General features: G+C 46.5%; 1 protein-coding gene across 3 annotated transcripts in view; it reads right to left on the reverse strand.

Moving 5' to 3' along the window:
* Nell1 (neural EGFL like 1) overlaps positions 1-20,356 on the reverse strand; it is an 846,684-nt gene that overhangs the window by 694,768 nt on the left and 131,560 nt on the right. For all 3 annotated transcript variants that reach the window (XM_040733293.1, XM_040733292.1, XM_040733294.1), the window contains one exon: positions 15,967-16,137. In XM_040733293.1, coding sequence (XP_040589227.1) covers positions 15,967-16,137 — 171 coding nt within the window. The remainder of the gene's footprint in view (positions 1-15,966; positions 16,138-20,356) is intronic.

Raw genomic sequence — 20,356 nt, forward strand, 5'->3', positions numbered from 1 at the left:
CTCTGACTCTTTCCAACTGGGGACACTGCTTGTTATAGACCATTCTCTGGCTTCTCCGCTGTCTGTCTGTGTGCCTTTGGGTGTGTTTTTTACCCCTCCCTTGAGTATGGGGCTTATCATCAGGACTGTGGGGGTGGCGTATAGGCTTGCTTGTGTTTACCCCAACCAGCATGGAACTCACTGAGCAAACGCCTCACGCACTGTAATAATAGACTGTGCACAAGGGGCCAGTTTATATCACTCGGCTAGGTCAGGAGCTTGAAGTAGATACTGGGGAAGGTGCAAGGCTGTGAGGCAGGAGCCTGAGATGGTCCTGCACCTTCCCCATCCCCTCAGCACTGTGGAGGAAAAGCGGTGTTGGCACAGGATGAGCCAACAGACATTTTTCCAAAGCTGCTCCCGTAGGATCTGATCCCCCATGTGTTGGTGCCCACAGGGTCACTCCTCAGAAACCCAGAAAAGTTATTCTGTGATGAGATTGTCCTCTGCTGGGATGGGCTCCATGACAAGGCCTTTGGGAAATGGAATTCTGTGGCCAAAAAAGAATGTGTCTAAACAGTGCTGAGGGATCATAGGAGCTGAAAGTCTGACCGAGTCCCTGTTTGTTCAAAGAGTACACAGCACTTGGTGGGAGTAAACCATGTCGTTTGTGTTTGTTGTTACCTGACACTTGTCCCCAAAGAGACAGGGCTGTAGTGTTTACACTGGGTGTCTCGACTGAACTGCAGGAAGGCTGAGGCCGCCTTTGCAGAGACCACTTTATGGCGTATTCCCAGACGCTGCCTTTCAAGAACTCAGCATCAGGTGAAACGGCCTTCATCACGTGCTCACCTGTTTGCACACTCCTGTTGTGTCTCTCCCTCACTTCAGGCCCCTAATGGACAATGTTAGTCCTTGCAACTGAAGGGACCAGCCACCCCCCCCTCCGTTTCAGCAACCATGACAGACTTACATGTGCTCCCCTGACCTAGACCCTCCTGTCCTACTCACTAGGAGGTCAGATGCCCTCCTTGTGGCAAGGAACTAATCAGAAGTTAGCTGGTGGGGCTGTGCTTTACGGCTCTGGGTGTGCTTTACAGACAAGTGCACAACAGTGACGTGCAGAGCATAGCAACCGCCCTGGGAGGGTCTATGGGCCATAACAACCAGTTGGCCAGTCGACACTGAAACTGTAAGTAAGCCTCCCAATTAATTTTTTTATTTTATAAGAGTTGCCTCGGTCGTGGTGTCTATACACAGCAATAGAACAGTGCCTAAGACAGTGACCCCATGTCAGGGGTTGAACTGAAGCACTGTGTGGATTTTTCTGGCACATGGCAAGTGCCCATAAAACATTTGTCAACTGTTGTTTTTGTTGCCAGTAAGAGAAAGGGGATGTGGTGGAGGGAGGAGAGGAGAATGAAAGTTTATTGAATCAGACTGAGTGTGAATCCTGGCAGATGGGTGAGACCCGGGCTCTTCCCATGTTGCTCTGCTCTGTGGAACCTCCTGTCTCCAGGAATCACGTCCCACTCCTCCTGAGCATGCCCCTGCTGCAGACCAAGAGTCTATCAGGCTTATACTCTGCTAAATGAAAGGCCAGCTGAGGAACCATATGAGTGATGCCATCTCACTATTGAAAAAACAATGTGTCTGCATGCTCCAAGGAAAAAGGCAACCCGGAGAAAGGGTAAAAACAACTACTTAAAAGTAACCACTTCTCCACAATGGGATTAAAGTTGACAGCTTTAAATACCGTATGCCTTTCATCATTTAAAAACTAAGGAGCACATCCATCATGCTTCACAACAATGCTCTATGAAACAGTGCGTGATGCTGATGAAACCGTGCACAGAGGGCTATCCTTGGGTCCTCGGGAAGCTCTGCCTGTGTGCATCAGCTGCATTTACAAGAAACAGGCTCAGGCTCTTTCAGAGCTGGCATGTCTACTGAAGGAACAGAACAACTGACCCCAACTCTGTCTGCACTCCACCACGGGGGCACACAGCCCTTACTCGCCCCTATGACTGCTTTATATTCGTAGCCCATCTATAAATTACCTCCTTCGTGCCTCCCAGAAATCCCACCAACACAGGACATGTGTAAATTCAGCTGCACAGCAGGGCAGCATGGCTCACCTTGTGCTGTCAATTGGGCCCAGGAAGTACCACAGGCTGTATGTTAATTAACTGCCTCCTGTGGAAGATGCCAGTGCCCCAAATGCCAAAGGGGAAAGGCTGAGGCCCATTCATCTCCACTTTGATGTGTGCTTACACACAAGGAGCGTTGTGCACACCAAAATTTACAGCATGTATTCACATGCAGGTTCTCACTTGGTCCTGGACACAGCCCTGAACAAGTGAGCTGGTGCACAGACAAGCAGGGCGCAATAAAAGAAAGGAGATTTAACCACCAGAACCATCTAAAAGGCTAGGAGCACAGACTAGATGCCAAGAATACAGACACCAGGAGCATCCCTTCCACCTGTTCATCTATCCTAATAACTGTGAACATGTCTGAGTAGCTCTAGGGTGACTCCTCTACAAAAGGCTTTAGTGGGTACAAAAGTGAGCCTTCTGCATGCTCACGACCTGCACAAAGACCAATCGAATGAGTAAAACATACCAGAGCAGCTCAGAGGGTAAAAGTACCTGCCACCAAGTTTGATAACCTGAGTTAGGCTCCTGGGACTCCTGGGACCCACATGCTGGAAGGATAGAACTGACTCCAACAGCTGTCCTCTATCCTCTGCATCTGTACTGTGGCATGTGTACACACACACACACACACACACACACACACACACCCATGCACGGATGGATGGATGCTAGATGATCTATGCATAGGTGGATGGATGTATGGATGTTTACATAAGAATGCTTGGTAGAACACAAACTCTATATTATGTAAAACACTATCTTGAAAATTAAGGATGAGCATGGGTGAACCAGGCATTTTATAAATGTCATGTGCAAGCATCCAGTGGCCTAAACTACTACTCTACATCCAAAGAAGCAGAGGAACTTGAGACTAGAGAATCAAAAAGGGAAGCACAAGATAAAACTGGAGAGTGGACCATGAGCCAGACTTCACACGCTTGTGTAAACTGTATTAAGGATCCAAAACTGTATAAGACTCCATCATCAGGGTGCTTCTGTCATGAAGAAAATGTGGTGATCCAACATGCAATAGAAGGCCTTTATGCACTCACATAGCATTCATAAGTTTCCATCTGTGGAAGCCACTCAGAATTCTGTGTGCTCACCTATCTCTGATTAGCTCCTGCAGGCTCTAGTACATACCTAATTAAGTACCAATAAAAGAAGCAATAACGACTAATGTCCTCCTAAATGTGGGTCCTCCACTGCCCAACACGTTATTTCACTGCCAGTAGTTTTTAATGAGACATAACAATTACAATGTCACCTCAAAAAATAGAGTTTATCACCTTGAAACAGAGAGTATCAAAATTTATATTGGAAGAGTATGAAACCACATATGTAACCGAGGAGAATGGTGTGATCCACTCACTCCACATTCAAAGAAATGGCCAAATGGCTCATTTGCAGTCAGTCATCATTGCAGATTAGGTCCCTGGCCATTACCCATCCGCACTGAGCCACGTGTAAGGCATACAGATCTCGCAAGGGTGACAGGCCACATCATTGTGATATTGAAATTGTGACCCTCACACTTCCAATTCCAAGAAGAGAGGACTCTTCAGACCTGAAGACAACAAAACAGAGGCTACCTTGAGTCTGCAGACCTACTGAGCTGGAATTGATTGGTTTCTAGAAAGGCAGGTCTTCGTCCAACCTGGAAGTACTCTGCTAGGAAGTCAGGGCCTCATCTAAGTAACAAATAAAGCTTGGCTGGTCTTCCATTTGCAAGGGTTCTGCCAGTACAAGGTAACTCTTCTTCCCTGAGAATGGGAAGGTCTACGCTGCCATGGGGAGAGAAGCAAGGCAGAGAAAGAACATAGGGAGGAAGCCAGAAAAGGGAAGGAAGAGAAGGAGGTAAAGAAAGCTAAGACCTGAGGTCCCGCCCAGAGAAAGCCACTGGGCTCCCTTGACTGAAGCATGGGAGACAAGCAAAGGAACTTTCTAACCCAGGGCTCAGAATCGGCTCTGCTGCTGACCCTCTGCGAAGCCTTGAACAAACGACTTCTTCCCCCAGATCCCAAAAGTCCCATCTATAAGATGTGTGAGCATCTGTGTCACAGGACTACAGTGAGTCCCAAGTGACAATAATGCCCATTTCTTAACAAGTATGAAACATTCACCTCAACTCAGGGTGACTAAGCAAAATGTCCAAGTTTCAACCAGAACAGTACGAGGCCTCAGAGACTAAGATGCCAAAGGATTCAAGGAGCTTGAGTTACGCATTTCTTAGTCCTTTCCTTGCCTCTCCCTCAGCTAAAGACAGCATCTGACCTGGAAAGCAGGTATTAGCAAGAGTGCACCAAGCGTCTTAGCTAAGTGCCTAGAGCTGTTTACCTCCAATCAAATAGAACTCCATCAGGGGTAATACAGGCATACTAAGTGTCCCCAGAAAACCTACTGATGGTTCCCCACTCGAAGCCTGTAAGTGCACGTGTGTGAGATTTGCTGTCAGGAAAGTGACACACTCAAGCTAATCGGCTCTAATGAGCAGGGATGCATCTTGACATTCCAGGGGAAAACTCAAGACAGCATCACCAAGCCCTTTAAGGAGAAGAGGAGTTATTTCCACTCTAATTGCCAAGGAAAACACTGAAGAGAGGCTCTGTATATGCCCTGAGTAAGTACATCTGAAACCCCTGTTGGGACAGACACTGCAGAAGTTCAAATGTCTGCAATGGGCATCCAAATCAGCTGTCTCCAGGGTCAGACCAGGGAAATGTGTGCAGATGGTTTTCCCTTCCTAGCCCCCTCATCCTCACTCCCAACCCCAGGACGCCTCTAGAAGAAAAGCAGTTAAGCACCACCAGCCATGAATCTGGCATCCAGCAGCTACGGCTATTCATATTTATAACATTAGTTTAATTAAAGCTTCCAGGGAGAGAAATTAATTTCTTGGCGTAGGAAAATCAGTCCTTTCAATGACACCAACCGCACCTCTGTTATAACTGGAAAACTAATGCAACAATTGGAATTTTTTTTCGATTAAAAAGTCCTCATGGCACATGCAACTTTTATTCCTTGGTGCTCCTCTATCCCACAAGTGTGAACACAAAAGAAATAGAGGAAACTAATACATAAATCTTCAAATAGATTCCCATCAGGGGTACCCTCACATCTGGCTTTTTTATCTCCTCATCTCTGTCTTTTCCCTGAAAAAAAATACCTATGCATGTCCACCAAAAGAACAAGTAAGATTGCAATGACAACGATGCAAGCATCGATGCTCTCTGTAAGAAAGTATTTGCTTCTCTTGCGGCCCTCGCCCTCCGGTGTCCCTTCTTCAAGGCCACCACTGTGACATTACAAGATGTGCCCAAAGGCCATACACGAAGTCACTGGGTTACAAAAGGAGCTTAATTTTCTCTCAATCCTAATACACCTCGTGTACATAGTAAAATAGCTTCCTGTTGATCTACTTGTAGCTTCGGCCGACAAAGCATTAGTTAAAGGGAAGACAGACTGCTGTGTTCTCTGTCCTCTTTAAACTGCACCGTTGGAAGTCTAGGCATACAGGCTGATGGGGGGGGGACGACAGGGAAGGCAATTTTAATATCTGCTTCAATTAATCTTCCCACCTCCTACCTCTCAGTGCCACTGAGGCCACAGTGAACTAAAGATGTATCCCAGGTACCAGAGGGAAAGAGGAAGGTTCTTGAGCAGATAAAATCAGAAACAGAGTCTGCTACTGATAACAGATGAATATAGGGGAGAGCCAAGCCTGGCGCCCATCTAATGGGGTTGAGTGAATGAGCCGCAGGATGGGGACAAGAGGATGGGGAGCCCAGCTGGAAAGAGCTGTAATACATAATATACCCTAACAATTAAAAGACCACCTGCCATTCTACTGCAACTTTGAATGCATCCCACTGGCCACCTAGCTCTTTTCCTTCACCCTTATTTTTACTCCAATCTTGGTAACTAAGGAGAATCTGAGGGCTTCTTTCCCTTTCAGTATTCAGAGTCTGTTATGTGTTTTCAACAGCACAACTGTGACGTCCTCTTGCTATAGGACACTGCTGTTCTGGTAGGTCATCACACTGCCAAAGCCTACACGCCCAGACCAGCCTTCCGTTCCACTTGCAAAGTTGTCCGCCATCTCAACATCCCTCGGAATCTAAACAGCATGGTTAGCAGCTACTTCAGCAGAGTGAGAGACAGCTAGCTAGAAAGAAAGAGCGAGTATTCATGGGAAATTGATTCCAGTCTCTGCACCTACATGCAAGCCTCGCAGGACCCCTGCTGGGCCACTAAGAAGTGCCCTGTTCTAGAAAGTCCTGGGCTATGGAACTGTCCAAAGTCATCAGGGGAAAATACAAGACCCATCTACATCTGGGTAAAATAAAATCAGAGACAGATGCCTGGAAGGCCGAAACCGGAAGCAGAGTTAAAAGTTAGATCCTTTTAACTCCTCACTCTATACTTAGAAAAGTAGACCCCAGCAGGTGGAGAAGTGGTTCCTGAGTTAAGAGCACTTCCTGCTCTTCCAGGAGACACAAGATGAGTTCCCAGCACTCACATGTCAGGAAACTCACAACCACCTGTAACTCCAGCTCTCTCCAGGGTATCTAGTGCCCTCTTCTGGCCTCTGTGGGCACTTGCACACATGTGGCATTTACACACACACACACACACACACAAATAAAAGTAAATCTTTCTTTGTTTGTTTTCCAAGACAGGGTTTCCCTGTGCAGCTCTGAAGCCTGTCTTGGAACTAGCTTTATAGACCAGGCTGGTCTCGAACTCACAGAAATCTGCCTGCCTCTGCCTCTGCCTCTGCCTCTGCCTCTGCCTCTCTGCCTCTGCCTCTCTGCCTCTGCCTCTCTGCCTCTCTCTGCCTCTGCCTCTGCCTCTGCCTCTGCCTCTGCCTCTGCCTCCCAAGTGCTGGGATTAAAGGCGTGCACCACCACCACTCAGCTATAAAAATAAATCTTAAGGAAAAATAAAAGCATAAGAAAGCCGAAGTCCAGAGACCATAAGTAACTTGTTGCGAATCACATAATTTGGCCATTTATTTCACAAGTCAGTTCAGTCCAGAATGCTCGCTGACTAACACGTCAGGTTTTCAAGGCAAAGCACTCTTTTGTTCATCCATGGGGTCTTTAGAAAGCCCAGAAAACTATAATGGCTAATTTCCCTTGTGTGGTAGAGTTTTACATTCTCTCACACACCGCTGGGAGAGGCGTAAATTCTGCCCCCACTAATAATGGGGGCGGGGGGAGACGAGAGAGAAAGGTGCTACACCACATTCTCAAAACCGTGTGAGGACCAGCAATGGCTTCCTCGCCCCGAGTGGGTCTTCTGCCCACTTTTGCCTCAGTCACACATTTTAGAAGTGATTCTGGCCCCATAACACGCCAGGCGCTAAGGAAACCAAGGCAAACTACTGGAGAGCCCATCCGGGGAGCTGCCAATCATAATAGCTCCAAGGACCTGACTGACCTCCAGCCTCACGCTGCCCCCATGAGTCTGGGACATACGCCACCATCACCAGTGAACTGCAAGTCCGGCTCACTCCACTTCTTCCAGCCTAATACTAGTCGTCTCTGCGCCAAGAGACGTAAGGATCGCAGCGTGAAACGCTCCGCGTTAACGCGCACCCTCCAGCTGCGTTCCCACAACTCCGTGGTGGAAGAGGCACAACGGCTCCTATTTTCACAAACGCAAGCGCAGTTCCTGTCCAGTGAAAGAATGGGAGGACTAAGCCCTGAGATTGCCTTTCACGCTCCTACACAACCGTGTGAAATCGCATTTTCACAAGGGACAAGACCAGGACGGGAGAGTTTAAGTATTCATCTCAGCCTGTGTTAAACGGCAGAGCTCGCGTCTGGGATACGAGGCACGGAAGACTAGTCCTCCTTTGCTCCCCTCCATCCGCCACGCTCCCTCCTCTGCCTCTCTGCAGGCTTGCTCTCCTTTACACAATTCTCCTCTCACCAGACTGTGACTGGCTTTGCAAGCTCTGCAACACGAGCAGTGCTTCATATCAGACACGGCTAACGGCTCACATGGCATCCTCTCAAGCTGTAGACACCTCCATGCATTTCACCTGGGATGGTGGGATACAGGCTACCGCACAGCCCCCTGGAGATCCCCAGGTCTGACTGTTCGCACCAGAAATGGGGCGATCCATCACGCCTTGTCTTGTGGTGCCTCGTGAACTACTCAAAGGACTGTCTTGTACAGGCACGGGTATGTCCTGTCTCCCCGGTCTGCTTGATTCTTCAGAGACTGAGAATTTGGAGCTGTTGTCTCAGTTGTAATAAGACATATGCTAGCAACCTGGCTTAATTTTAATGAGTTTTGCTAATGAGATGTGGTGTGCATTTCTGTTTCCTGTGTAAAGAATGTGTCAAGCAGGAAAGCCAGGGCTAGTGAGTTATGGAGTCTTGGCTGCTCTCTAGGAACCCCTGGCCTTTGTCAATCATCTCTTCATAACCCCATCATACTGCAGCAGTGTTTGTACAAAACCCATGGAGTCATCGTGCAAACGGCTTAACTACCGGGAGGCATATGAGGCTTAATAAGACAATAAGACAGTATTTGTAAATACTTCGGCAGTTCTGTGGAAGATGCCATATCAACACATTCCATTATGAAAATAATCTATATATACAAGCAGATGCTCACATCTTGAAAGTACTGAAGAATTGAATTACTGGCTTTTTCTGTGATTCATAAAGAGCTTAGCTTCTAATCCTATGTGCATTGCAAAATCAGCTGGGTGCAAAGGTTGGATATGCTTCATGTAAATAAGGAAAGTGTTGAAATGGGAATCTAATATGTCTATCATCTCGAGTGTAATCACTGAGGGGCTGGAGAAGACTCTCAGCAGTTATGGGCACTGGGTGCTCTCCTGGCACCAGGATTCAGTTCCCAAAATCCACATATAGGCTGACAAGCATTTGTTACTCCAGTCCCACAGGATCTAACACCCTCTTCTAGTCTCTGCATGCAGCAAGCACACATAAAGACATATGTGCAACAAAGGCAAAGTACATACAATAGAACAGAATCACTGAGCTGACTTTCAGTGACAACCAGGTTGCAGGGGTTGGGTGTGCATGTGTGTATGCGTGTGTGTGTGTGTGTGTGTGTGTGTGTGTGTGTGTGTATACACCTGCATGGGCCAAACATGCTTTTTTAAACCCTGAACAAGAATCCAGAGCTTCATGGCTGGTCAGGTTTAATGACCTGAGTTCAGTCGGTAGGACCTACCAAGGGGAAAGAGAGAATAGACTCACACAAATTGTCCTCTGACATCCACATAGACAGTGTGGTACATGCATTCCTTCAAGTACGTACACACACACACACACACACACACACACACACACACACACACCCCAAACAAATAGACAAATAGCAACGAAAATTTCAAAACAAAGAATTCAGAGCTGTGTTTTACTGTGCCCAATTGTCCTTTCTAACACGTGGGGAAGAAGGATGTAGACTAGAAGTCGTGACAAAGGACACTAACCAGGGCCCCCCCCCAGAGAATACAATTGAATGGAAAGTTCTGGGAAACCCATCCCATCACTGCCAACAAGCTCAGTGCCAGCAACAATCAAAATCTGATACAACAGACCTGACTTTGGTTGGCTAGGTTTTGTCAACTTGACATAAGCCCAGGTCATTGGGGAGGGGGAAACCTTAAATAGGAAAATGCCTCCACCAGACCGGCATGCAGACAAGTCTGTAGGGCATCTTCTTGCTTGATGATCGTCACGGGAGAGCCCAATTCAGTGAGGGTGGTGCCACCCCTGGGCATGCAGTCGTGGGCTGTATAAGAAAGCAGGCTGAGCGAGTCATGGGAAGTGAGTCAGTAAGCAGCACTCCTCCACAGCCTCTGCTTCAGTCCCTACTCTCAGTTTTGGTCTTGGTGGACTGCAAACGGTAAGATGAAATAAGCCCTTTCCTCCCCAAGTCGATTTTGGTCATCGCATTTATCATAGCAATAGAAAGGAAATCCAAACACGAATGTTTTCAATTCTCTCCAAAGATCAGCTGCCCCTACATGCTGTTGTTATCAGCTGGCTCTTGGGGATTTGGTCTAAGGCCAGACTGCCACTGAGGCAGGGGTGATGACTTCAGAGTGGACTTTGGATAACTAATTTTAAAAACCATCAACTCCCTGGTGGCTAGACTCTTGTTATCTGAGCCCTACAGAGCCTGGCATAAAGAGTGTAGCTAATAAATTAATTTGATGAGCTAGCCAAAACTTCAAAGTCACCGAAATAAAAGAAAGAAAATCTGTTTTGTGGTTACTATGGAAGATCAAAGGTCACGTGTCTGTACCCCATGCTGCTGCCCTTTGAGTCATGGGCCTACGCTGTCACATGAGCTGAAACTACAGGGGGTAGACCAGAAGCCTCATTCTCAGCTTGGCCAGCAATGATTTTTATCAGCACAGAGTAATAACACAAGATGATGGATGTCACTATGACTCTCACACATGTGCATAATGTACCTAGAACCCGCTGCTGCCCTGCCTCACCCTACCCCCACTCCTGTTGACATGCCTCCTCTCCAAAACCAATGCCACCTTCCTACCTTCGTGGTGTCTCATTTGCTTTGTTTTGGTGACCCAATGGGTTTAATCAGGGTTGCTGACATGAGCATAGGTAAGGGGTTATTTGAAGGAGCATGAGCACTTTCCAGCGGCTACACTACTGAAGAAAGCGTCTTCCCTGTCCCAGCATCCACTAACCACCCTTCCTAGGAAGGGGTGCAGCTTCATGAGCCCCTTCTCCACCTGGTAACCACTAACCGACTCTAAAATTACTGGAAGCTATCAACATAAAAGGCAGCATTAAAAAAAACAATTTAAAACTAAGGTAATGGAGCCAACAAACAGGTCCATGGGTTTCTCACTCTGCTCCCTGGAGCTGCTAGGCAGGCCCAGAGGGACAGCCAAAGTGTCGAGAAAAGCCCCAGCCTCAGCAGTCGGCAAGGAGTGCTGCCTACCAACTGAAACAGCAGCGGCTTTCCTTGTGACGATTTGTGCAATTAGCTCCTTTCCCAATTCTAACCTTTAAAAAGTGGGAGGTGGAATCCTCCCAGGCTAAAACGCTTCAGAACAGTATGACTGCCTGGGAAACCGTTTCATCTTTTAGAGGAAAACGTCATTTTACTATTTAGTTGGCAGACAAAGCAATGGGGTTCTTCATGCTGTTTCACACAGGCTTGGTTGGAACTCACCCTTCCCCATCTTCCCGCCCCACTCTACCCCTGACCCCTCCCTTCCCACATTTTCATCACCTGTGCTCCCTAAAGCCTCTCTCACAAGCCCCCTTCCAGCATCCTCACCTCCAGTTTGGGTTTTAGGAGACTGGATTATTTCACTTAAGATACTTTCCAGCTCCCCACTCATTTTTTCCTGACGATTTCATTTTTCTTTCCAGCTGAATATAATCCTGTCCTGTATATGTGACACATATTAATTATGCATCCGTTAACGGATGAGCATCTAGGCTGATTCTGTTTCCCTGCTGTTGTGAGTAGAGCATCAGTAAACGTGGAGATTAAGTATTCCTGTCCGTGGTAGGATGTTGTTCTTTGGTTATGTCTATGAGTGGTACGGCTGGGTCATACAGCAGTTCTATTTTGAGTTTCATGAGAAACAACCACATTGGTTTTATAGTGGTTATACCAGTAATAACTCCTACCAACATTGGGTAAGGATTTCTCTTTCCCCACATCCTCACCAGCATTTATTATATTACTATTATTACTATTAATTATTATTGTTTTTCTCAAAGATGGCCATTTTGACAGACAAGAGATGGAATTATCAATGTAGTTTTAATTTGCAATTTTCTGAGGGCTAAAGATGTTGGACATTTGAAAAAGCATTTTCAGCCATTTGTATTTCTTTTGAGAACTGTCTGTTCATTTCATTGGCCTGATCACTGATGTTTGGTATTTAATTTTTGTAGTTCATTACATAGGTACTGAACTGGTTATTTTCTGTTGCTTTTTGTGAAATGACCAAAACCTACTTGAGGAAGCATTTTCTTGGGCTTTTATGGTTCCAGATGGTTAGGTGCCCCTAATAGCAGAGAAGGCACGGAAGCAGAGCCAGTGGAATGAGCAGATTGGGAACATCGGGGGAAGGGAGAGGGAGCCAGGAAAAAGAGAGGGGTCTCGAGAAGAGGAGGGGAGAAGAAGGCATGGGGGAGCAGGAAGGTTGAATCGAGGTAAGAGAGAGGATATCAGAATGAGAGATACCATAATAGAGGGAGTCATTCTAGGTTTGAAGAGAGAGCTGACACTAGTGAGATTTCCAGAGACCTACAAGGATGACACCAACTGGCAAACTAAGCAATAGTGGAGAGACTACATTAATAGCCCCTCCTTGATGATAAGGTTGATGACTACCCTATATGCCATCCTAGAACCTTCATCCAGTGACTGATGGAAGCAGAGACAGATACTCACAGCTAAATACTTAACTGAACTCTTGGCACTCAGTGACAGAGATGGAGGAGTGATGAGCAAAGGGGACAAGACTGTGCTGGTGAAACACACAAAGACAGCTGACCAGACAAGGGGGAGCTCTTGAACCCCAGACTGATGGCTGAGAGGCCAACAGGGGACTGATCCAGACTCCATGAATGTAGGGTCAGTGAGGAGGCCTCAGCAATCTCTGGGGCCTTGGGTAGTAGATCAGTGTCCACCATGGCATACAAATGAACTTTGGGAGCCCATTCCACATAGAGGGATGCTCCCTCATCTTGGACACATGGGTAAGGGCCTAGGTCCTGCCCTGGATGAAATGGCAGACTCTGGAGATCCCCCCAAGGAGGGCCACACCCTCCCTGGGGAATGATGTGGGGATTGGGGGGTCTGGGAAGCTGGTGGAGGGACAAGGGAGGAGGGGTTGGAGAGGGAGCTGGGATTGACATGGAAGCATGCGTGTTTCTAATTTAAATAAAAACATACATTGAGGAAAACGTGACCTGGACGATGAGGAGTAGACCAGTATGCCGGTACAAGCGGCAGAGCTGCTGTCACTCTAGGGCTAGCTCGTGCTTCCTGAGGAGCGACTTGTGAAGAGAACAGACATGTTTCTTGTATACCACTTTGTCTCTCATCCCCTGTTCCTCCTCCCAGGGGCTGCACCTCCAGTCTTCATTTCCCAAGCCCTGCTTTCTCACAGGCATCCATCTTCCTCATCAGCTACCCCCCCCCACCTCTTAGCTAGTGGCTCCTGAATGCCAGCCCTCGCACCAAGGCTAAACTTCCTATACAAAACCAAGAGAGAGAGAGCGTTATAAGATATATGCCGTGAGATATCCATCATCAATAAGAATTAAAGCCTGCCGTTTGTGACAATGTGGCTGGAAGAAGAGACTATGATGTCAAGTGAAATAACCCAGACATATCAGAACAAACAGCTCCCGTTCACACTCTTTTGTGGAAGCTTAAAACATTAGAACAGAATAAGAGAAGAGAACTGTGATCCCTAGAGGCTAGGAATCAAGGGTTAGATAATAAAAGGCTAGGGGAAATTGGTTCTAAAATCCTACAGCTCAGTGGGTTAACTTTTGTGGCCACAGTTTATATCTCTGAGTAGCTAGAAGAATCCAAAGGTTCTCAGACACACAGACATGATAAATGCGTGAGGAGATAAAAGCTAATTACCCAGATTTCATCATAATACATTGTATACTGCACTGAATTATCATGTGGTTCTCCTAAATGTGTACAAACATTGGGTGTCAGCTAAAACTAAGAACATCCTCAGGTTCACCCTCAGCAGGTCAGCTAAGGCCCTGCCTGCCTGTTTTCAGTAAGTTCCCCAGGGAACATTATACATACAGTCCAGTGTTCTGGAGCCCATGCTTCTAGATTTTTCCTCTAGAAGAATCAAAATGTAAACCTTTCCTTCTAGGTCTGTTACCCAGCAACATATCTAAAAGGTGTGCTTGTGTCTGGGGGCCCTTCGCTCACTAATTATCAGTGAATTCATACGTTTCTCCCCTGTGCTGACTGACTTGCTATCAACTTGGCACAAGCTAGTGCCACCAGGGAAGAAGGAAACCTCATCAGAGAAAGCACCCCCTGTCAGAACATCTTGTAAGCCAGTTGATGTGGGAGAGCCCAGCCCACTATGGACTGCCATCCCTAAGCAGGTGCGCATGTGCTGCATTAAAAAATGGTGACTGAAAAAAGACAAACATGGTATGTACTCACTCATATATGGATTTTAGACATGGATCCGGGGAGTGTCAGCCTACAATCCCAGGGCCAGTGAGTCTGGGAAACAGGGAGGTTCCCAAGAGATATGCATGATACCGCAGAGTGTGAGACACTAACTTAGGAGACACGCTCTGTGATCTTTCTCTTCTCCAAAATGAGCAATGTCAAGGAATGGTAAGGTGTTGGGAATAACAATGTACACAAATGCAATGCAAGGATAGGGCAAGAATCTTGGGCCTTCTCAGTTGGCAATTCCAAAACTGGCCAATGGAGTCAGGAAGCTGGCAGTTCCCTCCTCTGAAATCCCATGGGGGAAGTGCCTGCGCTGTCAGTAGATCGTGGACTCGGGAGGCACTTTTTGTTCTATCAAGATGGAGGATACAGTGAGCTCCTTGAGGTAGACATGAAGAGGGCAGCTCAAGATGGCTTCATTCAGGCTGTGCAGCCCAAGTCTGTGGGGTAAAAGAACCAGTGGCTCTTTCTGGATATGTACCTTAGATTCACCGGAAGCATCAGTACCGCAAAAGCCTGGAGAGCGTCTTAAATAGATCATACCCAGACAGATCAAGTTGCGTTCAATATGGCAGACCTTGCCTCAATCCTGACATACTCTCCTGTCCTCCAGTCCTCTAGAGGAGACTGTGGCACCGAAGCACACTGCAGCCTTGACAGTCCACAACAGAGTGTCCTTGGAATACCCGTCTCAGTGGTCTTTAGCCAAGCAGCTATCCCTCCATGCTTATCTTATACCCTGAGCCCCAGGGAACACGCCTTGTGGCTGGACAGTCATTTTAACTTTGACAGCATCGTTGCTGAAGCTAATAATGCATGTGCTCTGCTTAGAGTTAAAAAAAAAACTCTTATCATTAGCCTTGGGTCACTATCCAAAAGAATTATCAGTGGGTGGAAAGATCAAAGCATTGACTACCATTATCCAGCTGTCCATCCACAAATGATACAGTAGAGACCAATGGTCCCCTCCCCTTCTCAGCTGTCAGTGAGCCTGCCTGCAGAGACATACATGGGGACAGTACTTCTTGCTCACCACAGTCAACAATCTCTTATGAGGTCCCACCCACCCAGGTGACACTGCCACCCACTGATGAGCCAGCATACCCCTTCCCCTGTAGAGCCTGGGAGGTCTCAACCATAAAAGACTTCTAAAAATCTCTCTAAGAAGTGTCTGCTTAACTAAAGCAAAGCTGCGCTTGATGAAATTAAACGGAATCGGCTGCAAAACTTCTCGGGTTCATCTTAACACAGACTGCCTTATTCACTCCCAAGTGGAACAGACCCAACAATATATCACAGTTAACTGTGGTCACAGCTCCATGGAACTTCAGCCGGTGCTGAGAGCCCACTGAGGGGCAGTTAATAGTCCCCAATCTGTAATCAACCTTTTTTACATTTGTTCCTAACCACAGGACACAGTTTCATCTTAATGAGCTGTTTTCTTATCGTATTACTGTTGGTCGTTTCAGCATGCCTAATGGCCCATTCGGTAGGTTAAATGACAATTAAGGTCCCCTGGTTTCGGCGAAGGGGGTGGTTAACATTTTATCCCCTTCCCCAGACAGAATGAGATTTGAAGGATAGAGTTGCTGAAGATCAAAGTCAAGCATACCTATTGCAGTCGATGTGGAGCAGGAGGTGAGAGGCGCTCACTGACAGTGCGAGCTTGTGCCACTGGCCATCTGCCACGCGGTAGGGGAGGGCCTCGGTCCTGGGCTTCCCACCATGCATGTAATGGTAGCGTATTTCTTCCCTCGGGCCGCTGCTCTCCAGTTCAAAATAGCTGCATGGAAAGAACAGAGGCTTTAGTGCTGGGCTCCGCGGCACTCCATCAGTCCCACATCCTTGTCACTGGGTTTCCTGGAATCTAAAATTATCTGAACACAGCACACGAGGCCAGGACCTGAAATCAAGAGTACAGTATGGAACCCACTCCCATCTATTGTCCGAGGGCCCTTCTGAAGCGTCTTGAGCTTCTGGCGTGGAGATCAATGGATCCGCAGTAAGACGAAACACCTGCTAGCTAATTAGCGGAGCTTGGAGTTGTGCTTCCTAAATACTTAAAACTACAGCTCGGCAGCCTCTTGCTATTGACTGGAAAGGGCCATTGGTGTGAAAAAGTTTCATTGATGTTTGTTTTTAGAACCGACACTTAGAGTTTTTTGAGAATTAATGAGAGGGGGGAAAACGTTGGTTTGGGTATCTGGGATTGAAATTCACGCAAAAGTGAGAATGAAGTTAAGTCTTCTTCTGTTCTTCCGCTGGAGAGGTGATTTCACTAGACAGATGATCCCCAGATGGTGGGACAGAGAAGGCTGACAGCCACTCACACAAGAGTCAGTACTTATGACTATCACAGTATGAAGCACATAGCTTGAGTTCTCTTTCCTAAGGCTGTCCTCGTGCTTTTCAGATCTGTGTGAAATTATTTGTGCCGCCACTGAGTTCTTATGTGCTAGGGTTGGTCCTTCCATCATTTGCTGAGGACTTTGTCTCCCATAACTTCCATTTATCATGGCTGTCATTGACATGTGTCTGGCCTAACAGCCAGCTGTACACCAGCATGTTGCACACACATTCTAATTTGCCTCCCATAATGCATGCATTACTATCCCCTTTTAAAGATTGAAAAACTGAGATTATGACTGATGGTGTGGCCCAGTTGACAGAGTGTTTGCCTGGCATCTGTGAAGCCCTGGGTTTGTTCACTAGCACTGCATAAATCAGGTGTGACACACACACACACACACACACACTTGTACTTATATTGCTAAGAAGGTAGATACTGGAATATCAGAGAAGCTTGTGGTCATTCTTAATAATATATAGCGAGTTTGGGGCTAGCCTGGGCTACATGCAACTATATCAGGAAAGAAGATTGGAAAGAAAAGAGAAGGGGAGGGGAGGAGAGGTAAAGGGGGGAGGGAGTAAGGAAGAAAAGCTTCTATTTAATGGTTATAAATATATCCTTCACAGTGCTTTAGGTTTTTGGCATCTCCTAGGCACCCAAAAATGCCCTTAAGTCCTACTGGGCATAAGTTCTGTTATCATTCACCTCCAGCAGAGCATACAACTCGAGAGACATTCACCTAGACAGGAAGCCAGGATAATTCTTGCCGTTAGAAGGAGCTACAGGTTTCCTATAATCCACTGGGCTGGCCAGATCCAAGCTTGACTGTCCTAAATCTAAAACACAAAATTCATCACTGGAGTACACTAGATAGAGCTACCATGAAAATCAGCCTCCTTGGACATGACCCAAACCATGTCAGAGAGGTAATAAGCACTTCTTGCTCATCATTCACAAGGATTGTCCAAAGGGAAGCATAGAGGGAAGATACCTTTTAACCCTTGCAACCACCTCATCACCAGAAGCACAAGGAATTAGCCCTAAGAGATTATCCCTACCACAGAAGCCAGTTCCCATGCCCAGGTTCATGCTAATTAGGAATAATTACTATAAGACATATTTTCAAAAGGAAGAAATTTCTTAATATTTATCTTAAAGAAATCCTTAAATTTTTTCAAAGCATCAAATATTCTAGAAGAATCTAGAAGAACTTGAGTCAAAACACTGAAGGTACTTGTTCATCCATCAACTAATTAACTCAACGTGTCTTTGGTGGACACATAGGAAAGAGATAAAAAGGATCTGAAATATAGATCCCTCTATCAAGATGTTTCTGAGACTAGTGAAAAACGCAATAAAATGTAACCCTTCCTGCCATACAGTAGAAAATGGCCTAGAAATGGCACAGGAGGAGTCAAGGGAAGCTGCCATCATACAGGGACACCTCATGCCTCGAACCTGCCAAGCACATTTGTTTTATTACCACTTCACCTTTGAGTTCTCACATGAACAGACACAGAGCATGCCTGGTCCCAGGAGGACACAGCTCCAACATAGAAAAGTACCATGATTTTCTGAGACCTTACCAAGATCCCCACAGTAGGAGAAACCTCTCAGTTGTTTGGACCAATAAGAGACTCCTGGGAGAAGGACCTGACCTTGAAAGGACTTCCATCAATGACAATTGCAAATATTCACCAAGATGGCTGATGAGATCGTTAAGATGGGGGTAAGTGCATTTAACCAGATTCAATCACTGTTCCTGGGGTTACGGCCTCATTGAGCAAGTGCTTCATGTGTTATAAATAGGTTGTTTAAAGACCTCTTTACAAAGCACTGGAGTAAGTGATAACCTTGTACAAGGAAAGAGCCCGCTCTAGTGTTTCACAGTGGGCACTTGTCCCTTGGTGTGAGTTTTCTGACACACATACACTCAGAGGCAGTGCACCTCAAACTACTTGAGTCCAATTCAAGATGGTGTGTGCTTGAAGAGGGATGACGGGAACTCTCCACTCATGGGTACAGGAGGCACAGCCCTGACAGCAACCTGCAGGAGGCAGTCGCCAGTCTGAAGACTGCGGCATGGGAAGGGAGCACCATGATCTATAGTAGAGTGCTGCAGTTTGATCGCAGTGCTCCCAGAGGGCTCATGAGTCAAAGGCTTGGTACCCCATTCTTGGAGCCAACGCAGGGCTCTGACCAAACCCGGGCATCAATCCCTTGATGGATTTATAATATGGTGGTATTATTGGGGCAGGACCTAGTTGAAGGAAGTTCTCTCTCTCCCTCTCCCTCTGTGTGTGTGCACACACACATACACATACACACACGCATGCACATGCACGCACACTCGGGCACCCATGCCTCCCTGTGTCTCTCTGTATCTCTGTGTGTATCTCTGTATTTCTTTGTGTGTTTTCTCTCTGGATTTCTCTCTGTGTCTTTGTATTTCTTTATGGGGTTTTCTCTCTGTATCTCTGTCTCTCTGTGTCTATCTGTCCCTCTCTGTATTGCTTTCTCTCAGGTGACTCTATGTCTCTCCATCTCCCCCCTTTTCTCATTCTCACTCTTTCCCAGACACCATGAGCAGTCATATTTCCTTTGTCACCTGATTCCACTGCCTAACTATAGGCCACAGCAAAGGAGTCAGCTGACACAAATTGACACTTCTGAAAGGTTGAGCCCAAATAAACCCTCCCCCCTTCTTTCTGTCATTTGGTCAGAGGTGGACTGACACATGTGCTCCATTGCCCAGGAGCATCACATTACTGCCTTCCCAGACCTACTGAACCAGATGCTGCACTAAAGCAAGACCCCAGATGAACAAACATCTTGTGAGCAGTTCAAACTTGAGTGCCTGGAAAGGATGCCAGCCCTGTGATAAAGCATCACCAAGCAAGGCTGTGGGCAGCACTTTCCTAGCCTTGGACCTCACTCAAGGATGCTGTTCCAAGGAACACCACTCCCAGAACAGCCTGTTCACCTTACAGATATTTACAAACAATGATAATATTCTCTCCTAAGGTTTTTTTGTTTTGTTTTGTTTCTTTTTCAGGCTAAGTATTCTCCTGTATATTCCTGCCTCCCACCTGGACTATTATCCTTTCTAGGGAAATGACTCTTCTTTATTCTTCTTCCTCAACACCTAGCATGCTGGTCCTGATGTTGCAGGCATGGTCAAATGAATCCACTTGGTGCATCACCAATACAGAAACAAGAATTGGTGCAAATGTCTCCAAATGAACAGTGTAATGACATTATCCCTGCCTTGCTCTCTGTGGCTGTGACTGCACCCTGATGTTTACACTGGCTTTCTTACTGAATAAAAGCCTGGGTCCTTTCATCCCAAACTCTATGAAGACAAATGTTTCCCACTCTGTATTTCCATAGATGAATTTTAAGATAGAAGTTTTGCTTAACTGCTAGGCTGCATCTGAATAACTCCCTGAGATACACCCCTGTGGTATTAGGCACAACCAGTTCACCATGAACAGAAGTTAAGTTTCACAGAACCATATGAATTTCATGCTTTGTTTGAAAATGAAATTCAAGAAGAATAATCCCAAATAGTATAGGTTGATCAAGGTCACACAAAGATGTTTTTATTGAAATGTTTATCGTTTTTTCCAAGCTTGATACCAATGTACCCTGT

The sequence above is a fragment of the Mesocricetus auratus genome, unplaced genomic scaffold, assembly GCF_017639785.1.
Source record: "Mesocricetus auratus isolate SY011 unplaced genomic scaffold, BCM_Maur_2.0 Super-Scaffold_100030, whole genome shotgun sequence".
NCBI classification, from domain to species: Eukaryota; Metazoa; Chordata; class Mammalia; order Rodentia; family Cricetidae; genus Mesocricetus; species Mesocricetus auratus.